We start from the raw sequence: 21,568 nt of genomic DNA, 5'->3' as shown, positions 1-21,568 counted from the left end.
TTGCACTTTCACATTGCTTAACAGTCAAGTTGCTGGCCCATATTTTGGTCACTAAATGAGGACAAGTATCTTTATTCTAGAGTACATGTGAAGTTTTCAGGTTGCCAGCATGGGCATCAAACTTGCGGCATCACGTTGCCATCACATGATGTTTTGCAACATTTCCCCCCTTCATGGAGCTGGGGTAGGCATGGCCTGCGTGTGACACATCTGGCTGGCGGGCTCCCCTGTACAGAGAGTACTGTTCTTTGTTAGCTATCAAACAATTGCCTTTATGTCTGATGTCTTATACCTTTCTTAGGCATAGCTAATAAGGAGCACAGCTGTGTTTCTCTTAATTCCACATCATGCAATTAAAAGGAAGCACTAATAATGGCAGATCTTGAAGCTATTTCAAATATGCTTCTTTGGGAATTGTGTGTTCCCAGGTCCCTAGTTTGTTCTCACTACTTTCTGATTATGTGTCGGAGAGTGGGGTGTTTGTGTCAGAAGAGGCATCAAAGCATATTTAGGCTGCAGCTCCTTACAGTGTCAAACATTAAGTACATTCAGCACCTGCTGTGCAGATCAAAGAGGGGGAAATGTCCTTAGTGTTAAAGCTCCTTTGGTCTTTTAAGGAAGCATGACCAATGAATGCAGAGAGGTTTTCTTTCCCTTTCCTGAATAATGATGCATGCCTTCATCACCTTCAACACCTCCTTTTGCCTGAGCAAGGAGGTCCTTATCTCTTGGCGACCACATGTGAACCATTTGAAGAAACATCTAGAGTTATTTTTTCCCCGTCATTTCAGTTTGCCCACGTTATAATTTCCTAATCCAGGTAATATTCAATACTTTTATATCAGTGCTGTGACAGCTACTGGATGCAGTTACTGAATGCAAAGCAAAAACAGCTGCAGACTGTTTCCAATGATAATGTCTGCTAACAAGCCACTCTGGGCTTTAGCTGACATTTCAGCCACCTAGAGTTAAAGGCAGCTGTTTGTTCTCAATTAATTTTCGATGCATGTTTAATAGTTTCCCATAAGAAAAAATGATGCTGCAGCTTTTTCCCCTCTCTCCGAAAGAAATCAATAGTGGGGGGTGGGGGGGAGTCATATTGAGAAAGCATGCTTTAGTTGAGACCTAACAATAATTACATAATTATTGTAAGTAAGCCTGGCACTTATGTGCAGTAATAATAAGTAATAACTCAAAGATGTTTTTAGAAAGATGTTTTAGAATGAATGGTCCGGTGTCTTGCAACAGTCATTCAAAAATGCTGGAAAAGTATAATTGAACATTTTGATGTATGTTTGCCATATATGGAAATAATGAACCACATTAAATAGAGTAACAAGAATAAATAACTCCTGTTACTTAGTGCCCTGTTTCAGATTGAGCACATAAGCACTTGCAAGGAGCTTTTATGGCCACTAATAAGAATAAGAGTAAAAGAATAAGAGTAGAAGGCAGCATAAAATCACCTATACAGGTTCAGGGGTCAGCAGGTTGGTGGGATATGCTTTGCTGTGACTGTGGCCACAGAGGGAGCTGGGGAAAAGTGCTGGAAAGATGGATAGACAAGCAGGTGGGATATCCCGTGCTGGAATATTGGCAGCAGGAGCTAAGAGAGGAATAGAAAGTCCTGGGAAGATAGAGGGGTGAGATACACTGCACCAGAAGCTGTAGAGGTGAAAGAGTTGTTGGTGTGTCTTGCTCCTTGCTTCTCAATGTCATAATTCCTCTCTTATCTGGAAAAGTAACTGGATACTTGGCATGAGATCAGATAGTCTTCAAAACAACTGATGGAAAAGGACAGATTCTTGTCTTAAATAATTTCCCAAATATGGATATCGATTTAAGGCAGGGTGTCACACTGGTGGCCCGCAGGCCAGATACGTCACGCGCAGGCCACATCCAGCCCAGCTCCATGAAGGGAAAAACATTGTGAAACATCACGTGACAGCAACATGATGCCACAAGTTTGACACCCGTGATTTAAGGAGTTGACTAGAAAGACTTAACAATATATTCTAAGTCACTTTGTTCTATATTTGAAAACTCTGATACAGAATTTGACCTTGTTCTTAAAGACAATTTTATGAACAGTTAACTTTCTTTATAAACTTCATCTGTGACAAATGAAAAGCTGCTAAGTAAAATAAAGACATAGATGAGAAATGCTTCATTCCACTAGACAACCAGTTTTGCATTGTGGTACTGTATAAACTGTTAATATATTGATTGCCTGCAGAGCTTGCTCAATTCTTTCTTTTCATTTCTGGATATAAGCCTGTATACTTCCCCACCTCTCACCTTCCAACTTGCTAAGTGTCTGTTGTTATTTGTCTTCTGTAAAAAAAAAAAAATGTCTATTTTCAGCAGTGTTGTCTCTAAAAGAATGATGCAGTTTATAGTGTTAACACACTTTATGGTTTGCATTCATTAGCAACTTTTTATTGGATGGTATTTTTACATTATGCTTCATTGTCAGATCACAACAGATTATTTATAGAAGTTAAGGAGGAAATTAATAAGGCATGTCTCTTGTTCCATCTTAAAGCTTTTTGTATGTAGCCCATAATTACCATTGTTACAAAATTTCGGTGCCAGGTGCCTCTCCACCCCTCTCATCCTTTTTTTTAATTTGTATTTAATGATTATCCTCCTTGAACAGAGACTTACTTGTATCAAATTGCTGCATTGCATGTTAGCATTTACATAATCAGTTGAATTATGATCCAGACAGCTGCTCTTTACCACATAAGAGCTCTGGTAGTGCAGTGGTTTAAAATCCAGTATTGCAGGCTAACTCTGCCCACAGCTGGGAGTTTAATCCTGACTGGCTCAAGCTTGATTCAGCCTTGCATCCTTCCAAGGTCAGTAAAATGAGGACTCAAAATTTTTGGGGGCAATATACTGACATTGTGAACTGCTCAGAGAATGCTGTAAAACACTGTGGAGAGGTGTATGTATGTATGTATGTGTGTGTGTGTGTGTGTATATATGTATATATATATATATATATATATGTGTGTGTGTGTGTATATATATATATGTCTAAGTGCTATTAGTATTGGTAGTACCTTCTGAATATGGGCAACTCTGTTTTTTATAGTCCTCAGCCACCTAAGCCACAAGCTCCTGAGACTCCTTGGTCAGAAGAGGAAAATGCTGTTTTTCACCTAACAGATGATGATTTTGACAAGTTTATCAAGGAACATTCTTCTGTATTAGTGATGTTCTATGCACCATGTGAGTATGTTTTAATTCATACCCAGATTCAAACCATCTGTAGAATGAAATGGGCACATTATATATAGCAACCTTTATTTATACAGTACAGCTTGTATGTTGAAACATGGAACGACAGAGAAGACAAGTTGTCTAGAACATCTTGGAAAGGTAATTGGTTTGTAGTGATTCAGATGTGACAAACAGATTTAAAATTAATATTAAATAATTGCTCAGAAAGAACATTTACTTGGAATCACTTGTTATGTAGAAATTGTTGTCTCACCTAAGAACTTAATGCTATCTTCAAGAAGGGAATGAATCCCTTCTGTAGGCATACTCAAAACATATCCAAATGCTGTCTATTAATAATTCTATGCTGTTTAGGAATCACCGCAGCTGTCCATAATTGACTCTGAAATGTAAATTCATGCATCTTATTATTGTATTAGCTGCTGATCTGAGTTTCACTCCATGTACATTCATCCTTTTTTGCCTCAGATGCCATTGTTTTAGTGGTAGCATTTATATTGTACAACAACGCATATGTCTTCAGAGTCTCTTTTGTTTTATAAATATCTGACATGGTTTCTTAGTTCACACCATAATCTTTACAAATACATAGAATGAGCGCCTTTCAAAGCAGCTATTGGTCAAACTGAATTGGAAATATTTGGAAATAAAGTCCAAGGTCAAATATTGTCAGTTATGTGCACAATCCACTGAACGCAAGTCCCTAAAATTGAGAAACTACTGATATCAATAGACATAGAGTTCTTAGAGTGTGATGACCCGGGGCTTGGCACGAAAGCAACACAGCCAGAGAACAGGTCTAACTCCCCTTTATTGCTCCAACTTTGCCCCCAAATGTCCCCATGTTTACTACAAGTCCTGGAGCAAAGCTCGCACACACACCTTCTACAGCCTCTAGCTGTGAGTAGTCCAGTAAGCAAGGTTTGCAAAGCAGTAACCAAGGCAAGAAGTCCAGTTAGCAAGCTTAGCAAAACAATAACCAGAGCCAGAAGTTCAGCGAAGCAGGAAAACGAGGCAAGCCCCACAAGACAGAGCACAGTAATCTCCAGACATCGGCAAGTGCTCACGAGGCTCCACAGGTTCAACACATTTTTCCCAACAAATGCCCCTCCCACTGGCATCTCCTTACATCTCAGTCCCCAGGTGTGCCTTGCGAAGGGGGGTGAGGCACTCTCCTCCCTCGTAGCTGACTCAGTCTGCATTGTTTTTGCCTTTTCTCTTCATGCTCTAGGAACAGGAGGGGCTGGTCCTTGCTCATCGCCTGAGCTCTGTCTCTTATGTTCATCTTGCCCCTGTTCCTCCCTGTCTACAAGATGTTCTAATCCTGAAATGCCATGGCCTGACTGGCTCTGCCCTTCCCCAGGTTTCTCCAAAGCCAATGAAGCTGCCCCCTTGATCTCTGTCTGCTCCTGTTCCAGCTTATCTTCCCCCCCCAGATTCAGGCTCCGCATGACAGAGAGATGGGGTTAGGAGAATTTTATCTTTGTTTCACATCCCTCTTATAAATAATGTGTTTTTGAGGAATTCAAGACCTATTCCCCACCCCCCGACACATATACACTCAGTGAAGAATTATAGAGAAGGTTGTATTCTGAGGGTCTCATCTGGACTGTACCATGGTTTCATGATATCTTATGTAATTCTTTGATTAATCTTCATCTCCTCCTGGAAAAGTTATCTGAACGAAGAATCACTGTCAATTTGAATCATATTTGTTTGAAAGAAATCTAAACTCTTTCCATATTCTCTTCTTCTCCGTGATATTATCTTTTATGGGGAATCTCTTTTGGAAAAAAAATAATAGAACGATCAGATACTATGTTAAACACTTCCTTTTGCATTAAAAATAGAAAAGATAGAGAATGTATTAAAAATAATTGTATCAGACAAGAAATTATATAGGACCTTAATATGGGATTATTAATTGTCTTGAAATTTATTTTACTTATTTCTTCTCCAGACCTTTCTTTCTTTTTCTTGAACTTACACGAATGTGGTCCAGAACTGGTTTCCAAGTATTTGGAAACCACTTCTAGACTTTGTGCTTGAGGTAGAAAAAAAATGAAACTTTGATTTTGGGTTTTACCAATTAGATAGATTTGTTGTTATAGAAATGGCTAGTTTATATTATTATGAAAAAGTAAAAAGTTGAGGGTAGAAATTATACTAACATGGACAAAGCTGTGGAGAGAACTTAGGTTTCTGTTATAGTGGAGAATCTAGATTTTACTTTCAGGTAATGGTACTGGAAGCTGTTTAGAACAGGACTCCTGGTCTGTGGACCAGTACTGGTCTGTAGCCTGTTGGGAACTGGGCTGCATAAGTGAGTGAAACTTCATCTGCGCATGCATGGGTGCACAAAACTATCATCCCTTCCCACCACTGCTGGTCTGTGGAAAAATTGTTTTCCCTGAAACTGGTCCGTCGTATCAAAAATGTTGGGGCCACTGGTTTGGAACATACAGGTAGTCCTTGACTTATTACCACAGTTGAGCCTCAAATTTCTGTTGCTAAGCAAGGCAGTTGTTGAGTTGTGCCTCATTTTAAAACCTTTTTTGCTACAGTTGTTAAGCGAATCATGCTATTGTTAAGTGAATCAGGCTTCCCTCACTGACTTTGCTTGTTGGAAGCCAGCTGGAAAGGTAACAAATGGCGATCACATGACCCTGAGTCATAAATACATGGCAGTTGCCCATCACCCGAATTTTGATCACAAGACTATGGGGATGCCGCAACAATCGTAAGTATAAAAACTGGTCACGCATCACTTTTTTCAGTGCTAAACTAATGGTTGTAAGCCAAGGATTATGTGTACACTTTATAATTTGGAATGTTCTTAAATGATACAGCAGTATCCAGCAGAACCAGGAACTACCTTACAGATATGAAAATCTCTATGATATGAAAATGCTAATAAAGTATTTTTTGCCTGATTGAGTCTCTACTCAATCCCCCACAAATTTTCTCCCAAATACTGAACCTTTTGAAATAGAAGTATAAATTCCCTTAGGCCCTGTTTAAAAACTCAAGATCATTTTGTTAAACAGAGTAAATATTGAACAGACTTTCCCAGAGCGTTGCTCATGCAGATTTAGAGGCAGAATTAAATCATTACTATTCACTGACATTTTATTTTTTTATTCCAACGTGCCTAAAAAGCCTATTGGGTACAGCTGGATTCCACAACTGAAAGGGTTTTTTTTTTTTCCATGGGCTGCTGAATTGTTTTGTAATGTAATGATGCTTCCTTCTCCTCCCCCAGGAGTTGAATTGCAGAACCTTCAAGAGTTTATTGTGATGCACAACCTGTAATGATATTTTGAGAATAAAATCTCTTGTATTCAGTCTTAACCAGATACTGCTATTGATGCAGAATCAATTATGGGATTGTCTGATAACTGGATCAATGTCAATTTATGGCACTGGATGACATGGCAGGCTGTTTAGAGTAGTACATTCCATCACTTGTCTTATGGATCCTGGCTCTATTTGGCTTGGAATGCATAGCTTGAAAGTTACTAGAAGAAGCCTTAGCAGAGAAACTTACAATATGAAGTAGAAGTATAGAGAATCAGGAAGATGATCTTGACAGAGATAGACCAGCTCCATTACCATAGCAACGAGGGGGAAAAACATGGTTTAAGTCCAAAACAAACCAATCTCAATAAAAGTAGTCATAGCTTCCCTGTGGGGTTGACAGGAGACCATTATTAGATCACTTCCAAAGAAGCCTACACTGGATCTTTTGGAGATGGGCAATTATAGTTGAATAAGAGAGTGGTGGTTTAAGCACAGGTAGTCCTGGATGCAGCAAATCATCTTGAGCTACTGTATTTCAAATAGGCTTCAGAGCAGGTAATGAGGTTGAGTCTGACTTGCTCAGTCTGATGAATGATCTTTGGGGACTGACATGGGGAGTTACTCTGATGATTGTGCTCAACCTCTCTGCTACTTTTGAAACAATTGATCATGATATCCTTTTGGGAATAGAAGACACTTTTTCTTTCCTAGTAGATGTCTGGCAATGTTACTTGGAAATAGTTGCTCTCTGAAATAGACACTACCCATATTGTCCTCTGGGGCTCTATTTTGTTTCCGATGTTTTCAATATTTTCTTGAAAGTCTTAAGAGAGCAGCAGAAGATGTGGAGCTGGGTGTTGTCATTATGTTGATGACATGCAAATCTGTTTTTCTGTTTTTCTGTATCATCTTCAAGTAATGGTGTGTCCTACCAAATGTTGCCTGCCCTTGATAAGTTGAAAATGAAACCAGACAAGAATGAATTACTTACTGTAATGAGTTACAATTCCAGAAAGAGGGTAGACCTCTGCATAGAGCCACACTGTCTCAGAAGAAGCAGTTATTTGATTGAGGGGAGATGCTTCTGGATCAATTTCTCTCTGCTTTCTCAGCTAGAAACGCTCAAGAGCCCTTCTGTGAGGGAGATGGGTGGTCAAAAAGTTTGATATATAAATAAATAATAAATTTTGTATCAACTGGGTCCCTTACTGGGGAAAGAAATGATTAATTTTCTGGTACATGCACTGGTGACCTCCACTCTTGATAACTTCTGTATCAAGATATTTGTTTAGTCCAAATGCTGCAAAATTCGGAAGCTAAGATAGCCTCTGGAAGTTTTTAAAGAAGTCCCCATTTTTATTTGTACTAAAAGCATTGTAGTTTCTTCCCACTGAACTATAATGTACTTAGTACATTGAAAGGCCAATTTGGCTTAGCCCAAAGGACTAGCTAGTTTCAACACAGTATGGTTCCTTCACAAATTATTGATATTATCTATATCAATTTGTGTAAAGGTGTTGGCTCCTCTTGCATTAACTTTGAATTGTACTTTCCCTGTAGTCACCATGGCTCTTTTCTTTTCTGTGTTTAGGGACCCAGTCTTTTACTTTCTTTTGTACAATGCTACCTAAAATATGTCCATTTCAATACACATTTATCTGTTTTTAATTGTTCTTAATGTCTCTGATTTAATTTTGATATATTTTGTCATAAGCTACTGAGATATCTCAATAGAGCTTATCAATAGATGACATTATAATAAGTCTAATAAACAAGGCTAGGCAGCCTTCTTCAATTGTAGCAAATAAAATCAAATTTTCATTATGGCCATAAACCAGGATAACAATTGCAGTAATGTTTATGGGAGTTGATCTTGTGCACTTAGAGAATATCAAATCAGATAAAACTGCTATACAGTATCTTTAGTTTTGGGAAGATTCTAAATTGCCATATATTATCAATCTGAAGAGATAATTGTGACTAAGAATAATTATTTGATGTTATGTGTAATTTGTCCTTTAAAATTTTCTCACCATCTTACAGTTCACAGAGGGTCTAAAGTTAGGTTTCATATAGTATTATTTTTCCTTTGTTTTTCTTTTGTTGATTGCTGCTCTGGTAGAACAGAATTAGAGATGTTGTCCAGTATCTGCAGGCCCATATGTTTCCTAATCCCAGTTTAATCACTTCATTCCCTCTGAGCTATATTGATAATACTCTTTTTTTGGAATAAAAAGATATTTATTGTCTTACTGTTCATGGGACATTTCAAAAGCCTTGGCATCATCCTTATGAGTATTCATATTAGAGATGATATTTAATATACAACTCATTGTGTAGCTGATGACTAGGGATTTCACATACTGTCACCTCGCCAAAGCTGTTTACTATTTTTTGGATGAATTCAATTCAGGTTGCCTGCTTCCAAGCTTGTCACTTCAATTTATGAGTATGCATACATGCACACATGCAATGTATATACATTTTATGATGCTTCAAATATATATCACATTTTAGGGGTATGCAACATTATGCTGCGTACTGAGCCAAAAAGTTAAAGACATGAAATAAGAAAAGGAGCATGGCTAACACTAATTTACATTACCTTTCATGTACCTCCCTCTACGTGCTGCCCTTGAAAATTATACTTGCTTCTTTTTTTCAATTCTGCTGTTTCTTCTTTAAATTTGTCACCTTCTCTTTTTCAGGATCTCCTCTCCATCTAAAAAAATACTTTCTCAATTTTCCTCTTCCTCTTGTCGCACCTATTTTCCCTTCATTTATTTATCTTGCAATTGATCCTCATTTATATTGTCTATCACACCTTCCCCTTTCTCTTAGTTTCCCAAGCACACAACATAATTTATTTTATGTCATTTGTTAATTCATGCTCTTTGTCATTTTATCCTTTTATATATTTCAAGTCACAGTCTTTGATATGCCATGATGCACCCATTATAGATATGGTTAATTAATATTTTTGATAATATAGATAAGGTGTAGACTAGTTCACCAGTTTTAGTTATACCCCTGCGAGATGCAGCCAACACTAAGGACAGTACCAAGTCAATTTTGGCACATCTTAGTCAGTACGTCACAAGTGCAACAACATTTTTTATCCGGGCATACCATTGCACCTTGCAAGCCAACATATTGTTGCCCACACCCCACCAAGTATGTGCACTCACACACATTCAAGATCGGTGTAGAATAGTTTAAGGTCCCACTCAAGATTATGAAGTCTTTCTAAAAAGCACATTTAGAACTCTTTTGCTGGTAAGGAAGATGAAAGTTAATGAATAGTAATGAATAGCATCTTTCTACTGGAATTCCCTTTAGATGACATTAAGTGACAGTAAATATATTACAAGATAATTAACAGAAGCTGAATATCATAAACCATTTTCTTTATGATTAAAAAAAAAAAATCTCCTCCAGATATGTTGTATTGGCTAATGGAGTCACATTACAAATGTTACAAAATTATTCCATCAAAGTAATGCATTAAATCCAAGGATTTGATTTATTATTTCAACCTTGATGCAAATTAAAGGTTATAAATGCATTAGTACAAAAACAACAGACAGAAAACAAAGACCACAAGTGATGTCAACTAAGATATGAAATTAATTTCTTTTAAAATGTAATTTTTTGTGCATGAGATTTGCAGCCCTGATTCATTTACTAATATGCCATAGGGTGGTTAACATCCTACAAATCAATTGTTTATTTTTGGAGAGAAGATTGATATGGGAAAGTCTTCCAACTACAGTGCTATTGAATATTAATAAATGGGATGCATTTCAGACATATTTGAATTTGAAACAGCTACATCAGTAATAAAAGTAGGGTAATACAAACAATTTTGCTACATGCTGCCATTCCTAAAAACCCCAGATCACGTGACTTCCTTATTTCACATTGTCCAACAGTAGAGCTCATGCTCCTGAATTAGGTGTACTTTAGCATTGATAATATGAATGAAAATAGAGCCAAGGCAGGTTCCACAGAAGGACTGTTTCTGAAGATGTTTCTGCTTCATTATCATGGATTCCCCAGTTCTCTCAAGTCCCACTCCATACAGCAGAGCCCCTAGTTCTCTAGAGATATTTTTAGGCATGCTCTTGAAAAACTAGGATGGAGCAGTCAGTCTTGGCTGGTCCCCTTCTCTGGGGTTTTCTTTATAGCCAAAATAAAGTTGAATTATTTAATGCACATGATTGACAGCATATGTGTATCTGAGTGGATAATGTGGATTTTCTAAGGAAAAGGATTTTCTAAGATAGGAAGAAGCAGCAACAGGTTAAATTGCTGTAGGGTTCATAGTGAATTGCCCTCTCATATAGTCAGAGATGGGCAGCTGGTTGTTTCATATTCCTGCTATCTTACAATAGAAATCTTATCGGGCCGTGTCATATTAAGAATCTGAGAGACTTCTGCTGAGTTTCAACCTAATAGCCGATTTAAGCCATGTAAAGAGGGGGTGGGAGATTTATTGCTGAGTCTTGGTCCAGGGAACCTGACATCACCTGTGAGCCTGTACATTGTAAAGCATTTCTTATAGATAGTAAATTATTAAAGGAGAACTGGATGATGCAGTTGAAGATAGAAAATGATGCATTAGACTGGTGGGAGTTTGATAAAGTAAGCTGAAAATTGGTGAAAAATGAGACAGACCTCTTTAGTGAAGCAGTATCTGGAAAGAAATGATTTTTTTTTCTTTAACAATCCTGTGGGAGAAACCATATATTTGCATGAGTTCCTAAATATGGAATCTTGTATCGCTGATAAAAAGTGATTTGAAGCAGAAGAGACAATTTAAAGAAGACAAACCATTTTCCTTTTCCTGCTGATTATTGATTTGGGGCAATGGGAGGAAGTGCATCTGTATATCTTCCCTGAAGCTCATTCTGTTTCTCCCCAAAGCATTTCAGAGACAGAAGAACTTGGAATCTTGCTTCGGAAATGACAACATGTTTAGCTGAGTATGTGCATGTAGACATTTGGGAGGGGCGGGGGGATTTCGATTGTGGCAGTACATGATTGCAAACTCTATGTACGCAAAAAATATAAATGATTGCAAATTCTTCAGCTGTCCTTCATTCTTAAGGCAATGGATAAGGGGAGAGAAACATTGCAATTCACCAAGCACACAATTGGAGTAGCAATGGCTAATAACACTAGTCACAGACCTTTCTCTTTCCTCCCCCCCCCCCCCATTTTCAGTTAATTAATCTGACAAAAAGCTAATAATAAATTCCAAAGCTTGCAATTTTTTTTTTTTTTAAAAAGTGGTTAGTTTACTAAAACTAGCACTTCTGTCCTCTTCTTATTTATCGTTATTATCCTAAACTGTGGAGGCTAAGGGAATTGTACTTCTGGATCCATTGCTTTCTATTACGGAGCGGTCAATAGGGCTGATTGAAGTGAAACAGATTGATGAGGATGGTGAGATTACATGATAAGCGTGCCCTACTCTGGCAGATAGCTATCTCCTGGTAGTTAATTCTCTTCTGACATATAGTAAAAGAGCAGAGCTATCCAAGTGCTGCTCTCTCCTAGCACGCTAAAGTCACTGCTTATCGGCCAGTAAAATTTGTTGTACTGTGACTAACAGCTATGTTATGAGTCCTCTGTGTGCTGGAAATCAAAGCTGGTTTATGGTTCATATAATCAATAATAGGAACTGCTCAAATAGATCTCAAGCTGCTCCATTTTGTAAAAAAAAAAAAAAAAAAAACCTATTAAAAAGGAAGATACTTTGTGCTCTTCCAGCAACCCTAATTCTACCCAACTTACTCTGCATAAAACTGCAGTAATCCAAACCTTGTTTGGTGAAAATGAAGCATAAAACCTTAAAACCAGAAAATTTGTTCACTCTTTTCTTATATGTATATGACATAAACTGCTTTCTAAAAAGTGCTTGCGATCACTTTTCTATGCAGGAAAGCACATGTGATTTGAATTGTTTTTGTGGGTCTTGAAATAGCATTAACTTGTTCAAATATAACATTGCACACATCCAATCTTATATAATACTGTACAACCTGGGTATGTTAGATCCAATACAAAAGATGGCTTCCGGGCCTGACAGTTAGTCTTTGATAGGGAACACCTAAAATATATCATGGTATCTGAAAGGGAAAAAAAAGATGGAAATTTATGCCAGGAGAATAAACTATAGATGAAAATATGCAGCTATTAACACTTGTCAACTAGCTTTCCCCACAGTATATTTATGTTTATGCAAATCATTTGGGGTGGGGGGCTAGATCTGTTTAGATAAAAATGCACTCCATCTTTCAAGCAACCCAGTGGGACGCTTCAGTCCTTATAAGTTTCATATTTATTTATTTATTTATTTATTTATTTATTTATTTATTTATTTATTTTGTTGCATTTCTATGCTGCCCTACTCCCAAGGCTTACAACTCTGGACGGCTTACAACAGAGAATAAAACAATGCAACAATATCCCGTACAAAAGTTAAAAGAAGACATTAAAACATTAAAACACATACACTCCAATTTGTGGCCAGGTTTCGCAAGATCACTATAACGAGATCAACGGCCCCAGGCCTGCCGGAAGAGCCAGGTCTTCACCGCTTTCCGGAAGGCCAATAGGGTGGGGGTGGTCTGGACTTCAGGAGGTAATTGTTTCCAGAGAGCCAGGGCAGCCACAGAGAAGGCCCTCCCCCGCGGGCCCACCAGCCGACATTGTTTAGTTGATGGGACCCGGAGGAGACCAACTCTGTGAGATCTTACCGGTCGCTGGGAGCTATGTGGTAGAAGGCGGTCTCGAAGATAGCCTGGTCCTGAGCCATGTAGGGCTTTAAAGGTAATAACCAACACCTTGAATTGCGCCCGGAGACGGATAGGGAGCCAGTGCAGTTCGTGGAGAATTGGTGTAATGTAGGTGCACCCACTATAACTCGCGCAGCTGCATTCTGGACCAACTGTAGTCTCCGAACACTTTTCAAGGGTAGCCCCATGTAGAGCACGTTGTAATAGTCCAACCCTGAGGTGACAAGGGCATGAGTGACTGTGAGGAGAGCCTCCAGATCCAAGTAGGGTCGCAATTGGTGCACCAGACGAACCTGTGCAAAGGTCCCCCTAGCTACAGCTGTCAGGTGTTGTTCCAATCTCAGCTGCAAGTCTAGAAGGACACCCAAATTGCGAGCCCATTCTGAGGGGGTCACTTTCTCTCCCCCCAGAACCAAGGATGGACAATCAACATAGTCTTTAGGGGGCAATACCCAGAGACATTCGGTCTTGTCTGGGTTAAGTCTGAGCCTGTTGACTCCCATCCAGATCCTCACAGCCTCCAGACTCTGGCATATCACATCTACTGCCTCACTGAACTGATAAGGGGTGGAGATATACAGCTGGGTATCATCAGCATATTGCTGATATCCCACCCCGAAATCATCTTCGGATGATTTCACCCAGTGGTTTCATGTAGATGTTAAATAGGAGGGGAGAGAGGACCGAGCCCTGAGGCACCCCACAGATGAGGGGCCTAGGGGACGACCTCTGTCCTCTTACCAGCACTGACTGTGATCGACCAGAGAGATAGGAAGTGAACCACTGTAACACGGTGCCTCCCACTCCCAGCTCTCTCAGTCGCCCCAGAAGGATACCATGGTCAATGGTATTGAAAGCCTCTGAGAGGTCAAGTAGCACCAGGATAGAGGAATGACCCCTGTCTCAGGCTCGCCAGAAATCATCCATCAGCGTGGCCAAGGCAGTTTCTGTGCTGTAGCGATGTCTGAAGCTGGACTGAAAAGGGTCCAGATAATCCATTTCATCCAGTGACCACAGGAGCTGAAGTGCCACCACTTTCTCTACAACCTTTCCCACAAAGGGTAGGTTGGAGACTGGACGAAAGTTTTTTAATTCTGCTGGGTCCAGGGAAGGCTTCTTGAGGAGGGGTAATCTTTGGGTAACATTAAGGGGTATATTCTATTTACAATAGCAGCATGGAACTTTTTTATCCCGCCCCCCCCAACAATGCTACTACAGTATGATACCAACATGAAAGGACAGGCCAAGTCAAAGAGGTTTTGGGGACCATGGAAGAACTAAATTTGATTGAATTTAATTATTTCATTTAGTTCATTGATTTGGGGCAATATCATTTGTCATAGATCCCTATTTTCAGCCTCCTTATATCCTTTTAAGTAAGCCTTGCTGGAATTTCAAAAGAGTAGCCTGTAAATCTACATTAAAACAAAATCATCCATAAAAACATTTATGATGGCATAAGATTTAATGGATTGCAGTTCACTAAATCAAGTGCATGGATGGAGCGCATACAAATGTATGGATTCTAGATTACAAAAGTTTCCATCATAAATTGGATAGAACTGTAATTTTTCCTTGCTAAGATTGCTAATGTAATTCTTGAACTGGAACTAGACAATAACTGGAACAGTAAGTGGAACTAAAGTTTTGACTTCTTTAGAGGTAGATCATGGAGTTTTAGCATGTCACAGTGGAATTTCATGTATTTTAGTTTGGTAAGTGATAGGGATAGATAGTCTAATAAGCTTTCAGCCATGGGGCATAGTCTTATTTGAAATATATGATACCAACCCAGTAGAAAATGTATTTCTGTAATATATACACCTACAACTGCAAAACCATTCAAAGATAGAGAAATAACATGCAATATCTGGAAGGAGATGAAACATTCAATGTCACTTAGCATCTCTAGATGAGCAGCATATAAATTTAATAAATAAAATTGATAGATAAATATGAAGGGAATTGGTGGACTTTTTCTCCTGATGACAAAGGTGTTCAGAGAAACAATCAAATTTCTGAGAACAAAATAATGCTTGCCATTATTAGCATAGCCAGTCATCCAAAGAATGTGCACATGTGCACACCAGCCTGCCACTCACACAAGTCAAGCTGCATGCCGGCCTGCACTCGTATGGCCTAGTTCCAAACAGGTTGCGGCCCACTACCCCTGCCTGGAGTGGGTTCTACTTAGCTTTACTACCAGTTCGCAAAGGGACCGTGTGCGTGCCTTGCTTCTGCACCTGCACAGAGGCTTCTGCGCATGCACAGATCACCAATGATGACATTTGGGGCGGCGGGCGGGGCCTCCCGCCAATTTTACTACCAGTTCTTGCAAACCGGTCCGAACCGGAGGCAACCTACCACTGACCCCTGCCCTAAGTAGCACACAGAGGATAGGTGACTCACAAAGAATCTTTTCTTTGAAAGGAGGATGTTAAGTCCTGGATACATGTAGTTATCACATTAGATGTAGGAAGGATTCTGGTGTCCAGAAAATAGGAATGTGTTCCAATATCAACAAGGCAGTTTTGAGTATTCAAAAAACTGAAAGAAGACAGTTTTGTTCCATATATGATACCAAACATGGAATGAGATCAGGTCACTTACAGGACAATCTTTCTGATGTTGGAGCTGTCTGTTCCAAGCCTTTCTATAAGGCCTTAAAACAGCTGACCTTATAGCTGATCTTGGGAACCAATTTGTGTGGTTGAGCCCGTATTCTGGTTATATTGATGGTGTTAATTGATTTTATCTTGGCTCCTATATTTGTCATTTATTGTTTTTTTGTGGGGGATGTTTTTATCTTGTTTTATTTTCTGTTAGCTGCTCAATGTCAAATGTTGGAGATAAGTAGCTATATAAATTGAATAAATAAAATAATTTTTTCAAGAGGCATTAAGCTGAGTATTTCAAGTGTTCCAAATGACATAGTTGAGTTGTTGTCTAGTGACTCTTAAGTTGATTCCTTTTTTCATCATTTTTAAAGTTAAAAGCAGCAAAATAAACAGCTTGCAGCAACTGACATATTAATGTAGACTATGATGTGGGCAAGGACTATTGAGAGAAAAGAAGTACAATAGCTAGTCAGAAGACTATTCACCATTCCTACCATGCCTAGAGCACTATGGCTAGGCTGGAAACTCTGGACAATCCCTAGATGGTAGCAAAGAGTTCATGCTTTTTGAAAGTCCATGCCATTATTTAATAATTGTCAGGATGTTTGTAGTATTAAGTCTGCCAGTTGTTCTGGGAAATTAATACACTTGTTTTAAAAAAAATATTGCTATGGGGCAGTTCAAATTCATGTGGGTGTATAATTACCCCCATGATGTGTTTATTTAAAGTAATTAAAGAGACTCCTGTCTGGGTTTTTCCTATTGAGAAGTATTTTAGTCTGAACAGATTTTCCAATTGATGAGAGTGAGGTGACAATCCTGTATATGTTTTTATATTTTAAATAATAAACATCCTTAGCCAGTTACTTGCCATTTGGATGATAGTTTCCTCGACATAGAATTACCAACTTATCTAGTCTTGTGGACCTGGTTGAAAAACAAGGGAGCAGTAGCTGGTCCTGATTTTCCATGATGTCCCTTGGCTGAGAAATTCAAATTATTTTGAGTTTTGTTCCAGTGGAATGTTTCAAACTTGAAATGAAACATGCATTAGGGATAAACAACACTGTGGGCACCAGCATGTCCTCAAAAAAAAACCAGTGGTTTCGCCGGAGTCCACCTGACTGTTTAACTATTCTTTTAATGAAAGCAAATTAAGCAGACCTGCTGCAAAACACCAGGCTTTAGTATCATGCTTGCATGGAAGAATGTCTTTGGGTCCATAAAGGTCTTATTGAGATGGTAGAGAATATCCTGGAGAGCTCATTAACGGATGCTCTATGACTGATGATGCCTTTCATGATAGCCATTTTGTGAATAGGCAGATGTCCAATACCATCATTCTGTGAGTGTGCTAATTACATGCTCTCAAAATTCCAAATATGAACCTGTCCCAAAGTTGGCTTGTCTGAGCTAGATGGGAAGGTTTGAAAAAAAAACTGGAAAAATTGGGGAAAAAACAGGGTTTTTCCCATTTTTTCCCCCAAAGCCATTTGGAAAAAAACAAATGGGTTTTTCCCCAATGTTTCTGGTTTTTTTCCAGGCCTTCCCATAACAAAATGTGTTTTGGAATGTGTAACTTTTCTTCTTTTTTCTTCCTTTGAATCTCTGTTGACTTGAACTGTTCCTGCAAGTTTTCTTATCAAGTTTTTAGGAAATGGTTTGCGTTGCCTCCTTCCTAGGGCTGACTTGCTTTGCTTTGTGCCCAAGGTAGATTAGAGTGGGGTATGAGGTATGGACATTTTTGTCTTTTTAAGAAATAATGATGAGAATGTAAGTTGACTATTTTTTAAAGCAAACCCTCTTTGAACAGAAGTTTCTTACCTCAGCTGGAGCTTGAGAGAGAAAATAAAGGCAAGAAAATTGAAGACATTGGTTTGCACCAAATTAATTATTGTAAGTAATTTTTTTGGATGCGGAGGAAACAAAGCTACAATCTTGGTGACCAGAGATACGTTATTCTTAGTAAATGGGCAGGAAATAATATTTGTTGCAGTTTTAATGTGTTCAGATATAGATTTTAAAAATATTTATAGTAGATGTATTCATTAATAGAAACTGGAAACCTCATCGTACATATCCCAGTGATATGTGATGTGACCTAAGCTTCTGGATTCCAACATTTCTACAAGTTGCATGACAAAAGCAGTTAACTAAAAGAAACATCAAGCAAGAAAAAAAATCAAATAATCTGTTCTGTGCCATCCAAGATTTGTTGATATGGCACCCAGTGTACTGATAACCACTGGATCACCACTGCCACTTTAGATTATAATTTTTCAGTTTTGATTTTGAAATCCTGATACTTTCTGATCTCCTCCAATTCTTTGTTCTACTATCATATTGCCACATTAATAATCCACACTTTCTTCTTTTCAACCACAACTAAATCTGTGTTATAAACCAAGACTTTTATCAGTTTTTATTCAGAAATTCCACAATATTTTAAACTGCTCATTTTCAGCACTTTTTCAAGTATAAATTCCCACCAACTTTCATTACTGGCAAATGATCATGTTTACAGCAGTGGTGGGGTTCAAATTTTTTTACAGTTCTGTAGGTGTGGCTTGGTGGGCGTGGCATGTCTTGGTGGGTGTGGCGGGGAAGGATATTGTAAAATCTCCATTCCCTCCCCAATCCAGGGGAAGGTTACTTCAAAATCCCCATTTCATCCTGATCAGCTGGGACTTGGGAGGCAGAGAATAGATGGAGGCAGGGCCAGTCAGAATTTTTGCTACCAGTTCTCCAAACTACTCAAAATTTCTGCTACCGGTTCTCCAGAACTGGTCAGAACCTGCTGAAACCCACCTCTGGTTAACAGTTATTCCACTGAATCATTTTGGCAATTGTCTTATATAATTGCTTATAATCAGTCTCTTTCACACACTGAGTATATGATCTATTGCTTCTTTGCACAGTTTGCACTTTGAACCATTTGAACATTTGTCAATTCTGAGTAGTTTCCTCATGAGCAAAAAAAATCAAACCTTCAGTTTCTTTTTTTAATGTTCTAGTCGTAAGCCATTGCTAGGTTTTATCTTTATCCACTTTCCTTTTGATCTTTTATAGAAATTGATCGTGTAATGCTTTTCCTTGCCAGCTCCTTGTAGTGTTTTTATTACAATTATTTTAATATTCATGTTTTGTTTCCTACACATTCAATAAGTTCCAACTTCAATGCTTGTTCTTTATTATCTTTTACATAATCATTCCTTCTTCGACAGTTTGTTTGACTTGAAGTAAACTTCTGCTTCATTTCTGTAGGGCAGATATATAATAATCTATCGATTTCACTACAGAGATATAATGTATAATGAATAGATATCAGTTTTCTTGTTTTTCGGTTCAAACTGCCCAATTCAGCTGTGTCCAGTTAATAATTCCAGCAGTTTATTGTGTATGGCCCATAGTTTTATGATGTTTCCACTGTTGAACTTTGTCTTTAGTAATGTTCTCACTCTTTAAAAATGTGATTAGTAAAGGATACATCCAATTTGTCTATAACATGGATGTCAAACTCGATTGTGTCATGTGACTTCATGTGACGTATCGTGACATTTTTTGCCTTTGCGAAGCTGGGATGAGCATGACCTGCATGTGATGTATCCGGCTTGCAGGCCACCAGTTTGATACTCCTAATCTATACCTATTATCCAACTGCAAAATGCCCAGTTTTGCAAGCTTCATCCTAATACATCCTGATGGTTTCTGACAATATTTGCCAGTGATTCGATTTCAATTGCTCATTTTCCATAAAGCTTCAGATCATCCATCTAAAGCAAATGTGAGACTTTATTACAATGTTTAGCCATTTGATAGTCAAGATGTGTTTTCTTCAAAATCACTGAAAGTGGGATCATAACAAGGGTGAAACAAGAGATCATAACAAGAGTCACCCTGGAAGATGCCTCTTCTAATTAGTTTTTTTGTCCAGACTTTTCAGTAGTTGGAGGCACAATCTTCAAATTTAGCAGTATTAACTTGAAAAATAAATAATGTGTCCTAAGAAATTTATATGAGAATTGCTGTTGGGGTGGGGAAATCTTTACATATTTATGATTATCAAGTAAAGAGATGGCTATAATAAAAAAAAAATCTGAACAACTGAATTAGGTAGTAAAATTTGATGGGTTACCTAATCAGATGGATGTTGGCAATAAAAATAGTTTATTATCTCTCTTAATCCATAACTTATAAGGGTCATGTAATCAAACACATTTGGATAGAGAGAGACTCCAAAGTCTGGATTATTATAAGGTTGCAGAAAGACATCATCACTGCTACTGGTTTTATTAATTATAGGCTTATAAAGATTTAATTCTGAGCAGTGGTAATGTCGTAACATATTCTATATTTCTATATCTGTCCCTACACCGTAACTGACTATGTGATTTAGAGTTTTGTGTGAAATATTATGGATACTTAATTTTTCCTTTGGGCAATCTGCCACATTTCCTATGCTAAAAGTTTTTGAAGAGACTTTATGTAAATTCAGAATTTGCATCTCACTGCTGAGAGTCTCTAGTGTACATACTTGTAGCTACATTTAGGATAATAGAGCTGTGGTTATGATTTGAGTCTGTCAAACCTGTCTGCGAATTAAACATTTTTCGATCAGTATATTTTTGGTGCTCATTTGGTGTTGACAGAGATATGGAATCACCAAAAATGCCAAGTTCCAACGCTCAGTCTCTGGCATTTCCATGTATAAGTTTCTCTGAAAATACTAGGTAACTCCTTTCAGGAAGACATATTTTTCAATTTTGATTTTGAAATCCTGATACTTTCTGATCTTCTCCAATTCTTCCAAAGTTGGAATAATTGAATCTGTAAAAGTTGTGCCATCAACAAGCTAAGAACTAGTTTGGGGGGGGCGGGGAAATAAAAGGAAGCCTCAACTGAGAGGATGGATCAGATTAAAAGAATACAGCCCCTAGAAATGAGCAGCAGGGAAGGAAGGAAGGAAGGAAGGAAGGAAGGAAGGAAGGAAGGAAGGAAGGAAGGAAGGAAGGAAGGAAGGAAAAAAAGAGCTAAAAGCACAGTGATATCAGAAGGCCAATGTAGAAAGCAGTGTAAGCAGTGTAATTTGAGGCCAAGCAACTTTCACCACAGTGAGCTGGGTCAGAGTCCTGAAGGGACAGCACGGAGGAATCTCTGATTTATATTTCTGAGGAAGGGAGGAAAAAGAAGAAAAAAATGTCAGGGACTTGCAGTAATGCTCCTGTAAGGAAAAAAATAAGCTCCACTAGTAAATTTCCACCCGTTTCTGAATGACCTTGGGCCAGTCACTCTTTCTCAACACTAGGAAGAAGGTAAGGGCAACCCACTTCTGAAATCTTGTCAAGAAAACTGCAGGGATTTTTCTAGATAGTTGCCAGAAGTCAAAAACTGGCTTGAAGATACACATACAAAATTCTTTTCTGAATCTAATCTTCCATTGATATGTATGTATACAAAAAGGATGGAAAGAAGGATGCAGTTACAATATCTTCAGTTCTTGGTAAGAAACTGCATGCGTATGAAGCCAGCACCAGCTAAAGGACTGGCACCTGTGACTTCATATTGTTGTGAAGAGATAACAATAAAGACAACATCAAA

General features: G+C 38.3%; 1 protein-coding gene across 1 annotated transcript in view; it reads left to right on the top strand.

Annotated features, from left to right (window-relative positions):
- PDIA5 (protein disulfide isomerase family A member 5) overlaps window positions 1–21,568 on the top strand; it is a 217,491-nt gene that overhangs the window by 142,025 nt on the left and 53,898 nt on the right. Inside the window, exon 11 of the mRNA XM_070957085.1 lies at window positions 3,101–3,237. Within this exon, the coding sequence (XP_070813186.1) occupies window positions 3,101–3,237 (137 nt within the window). The remainder of the gene's footprint in view (window positions 1–3,100; window positions 3,238–21,568) is intronic.

The sequence above is a fragment of the Pituophis catenifer genome, unplaced genomic scaffold (assembly GCF_029215685.1).
Source record: "Pituophis catenifer annectens isolate HBS135680 unplaced genomic scaffold, rPitCat1.0.hap2 SCAF_1, whole genome shotgun sequence".
In the NCBI taxonomy this organism is placed as follows: domain Eukaryota; kingdom Metazoa; phylum Chordata; class Lepidosauria; order Squamata; family Colubridae; genus Pituophis; species Pituophis catenifer.
This window is presented reverse-complemented; position numbering and strand designations above follow the sequence as displayed.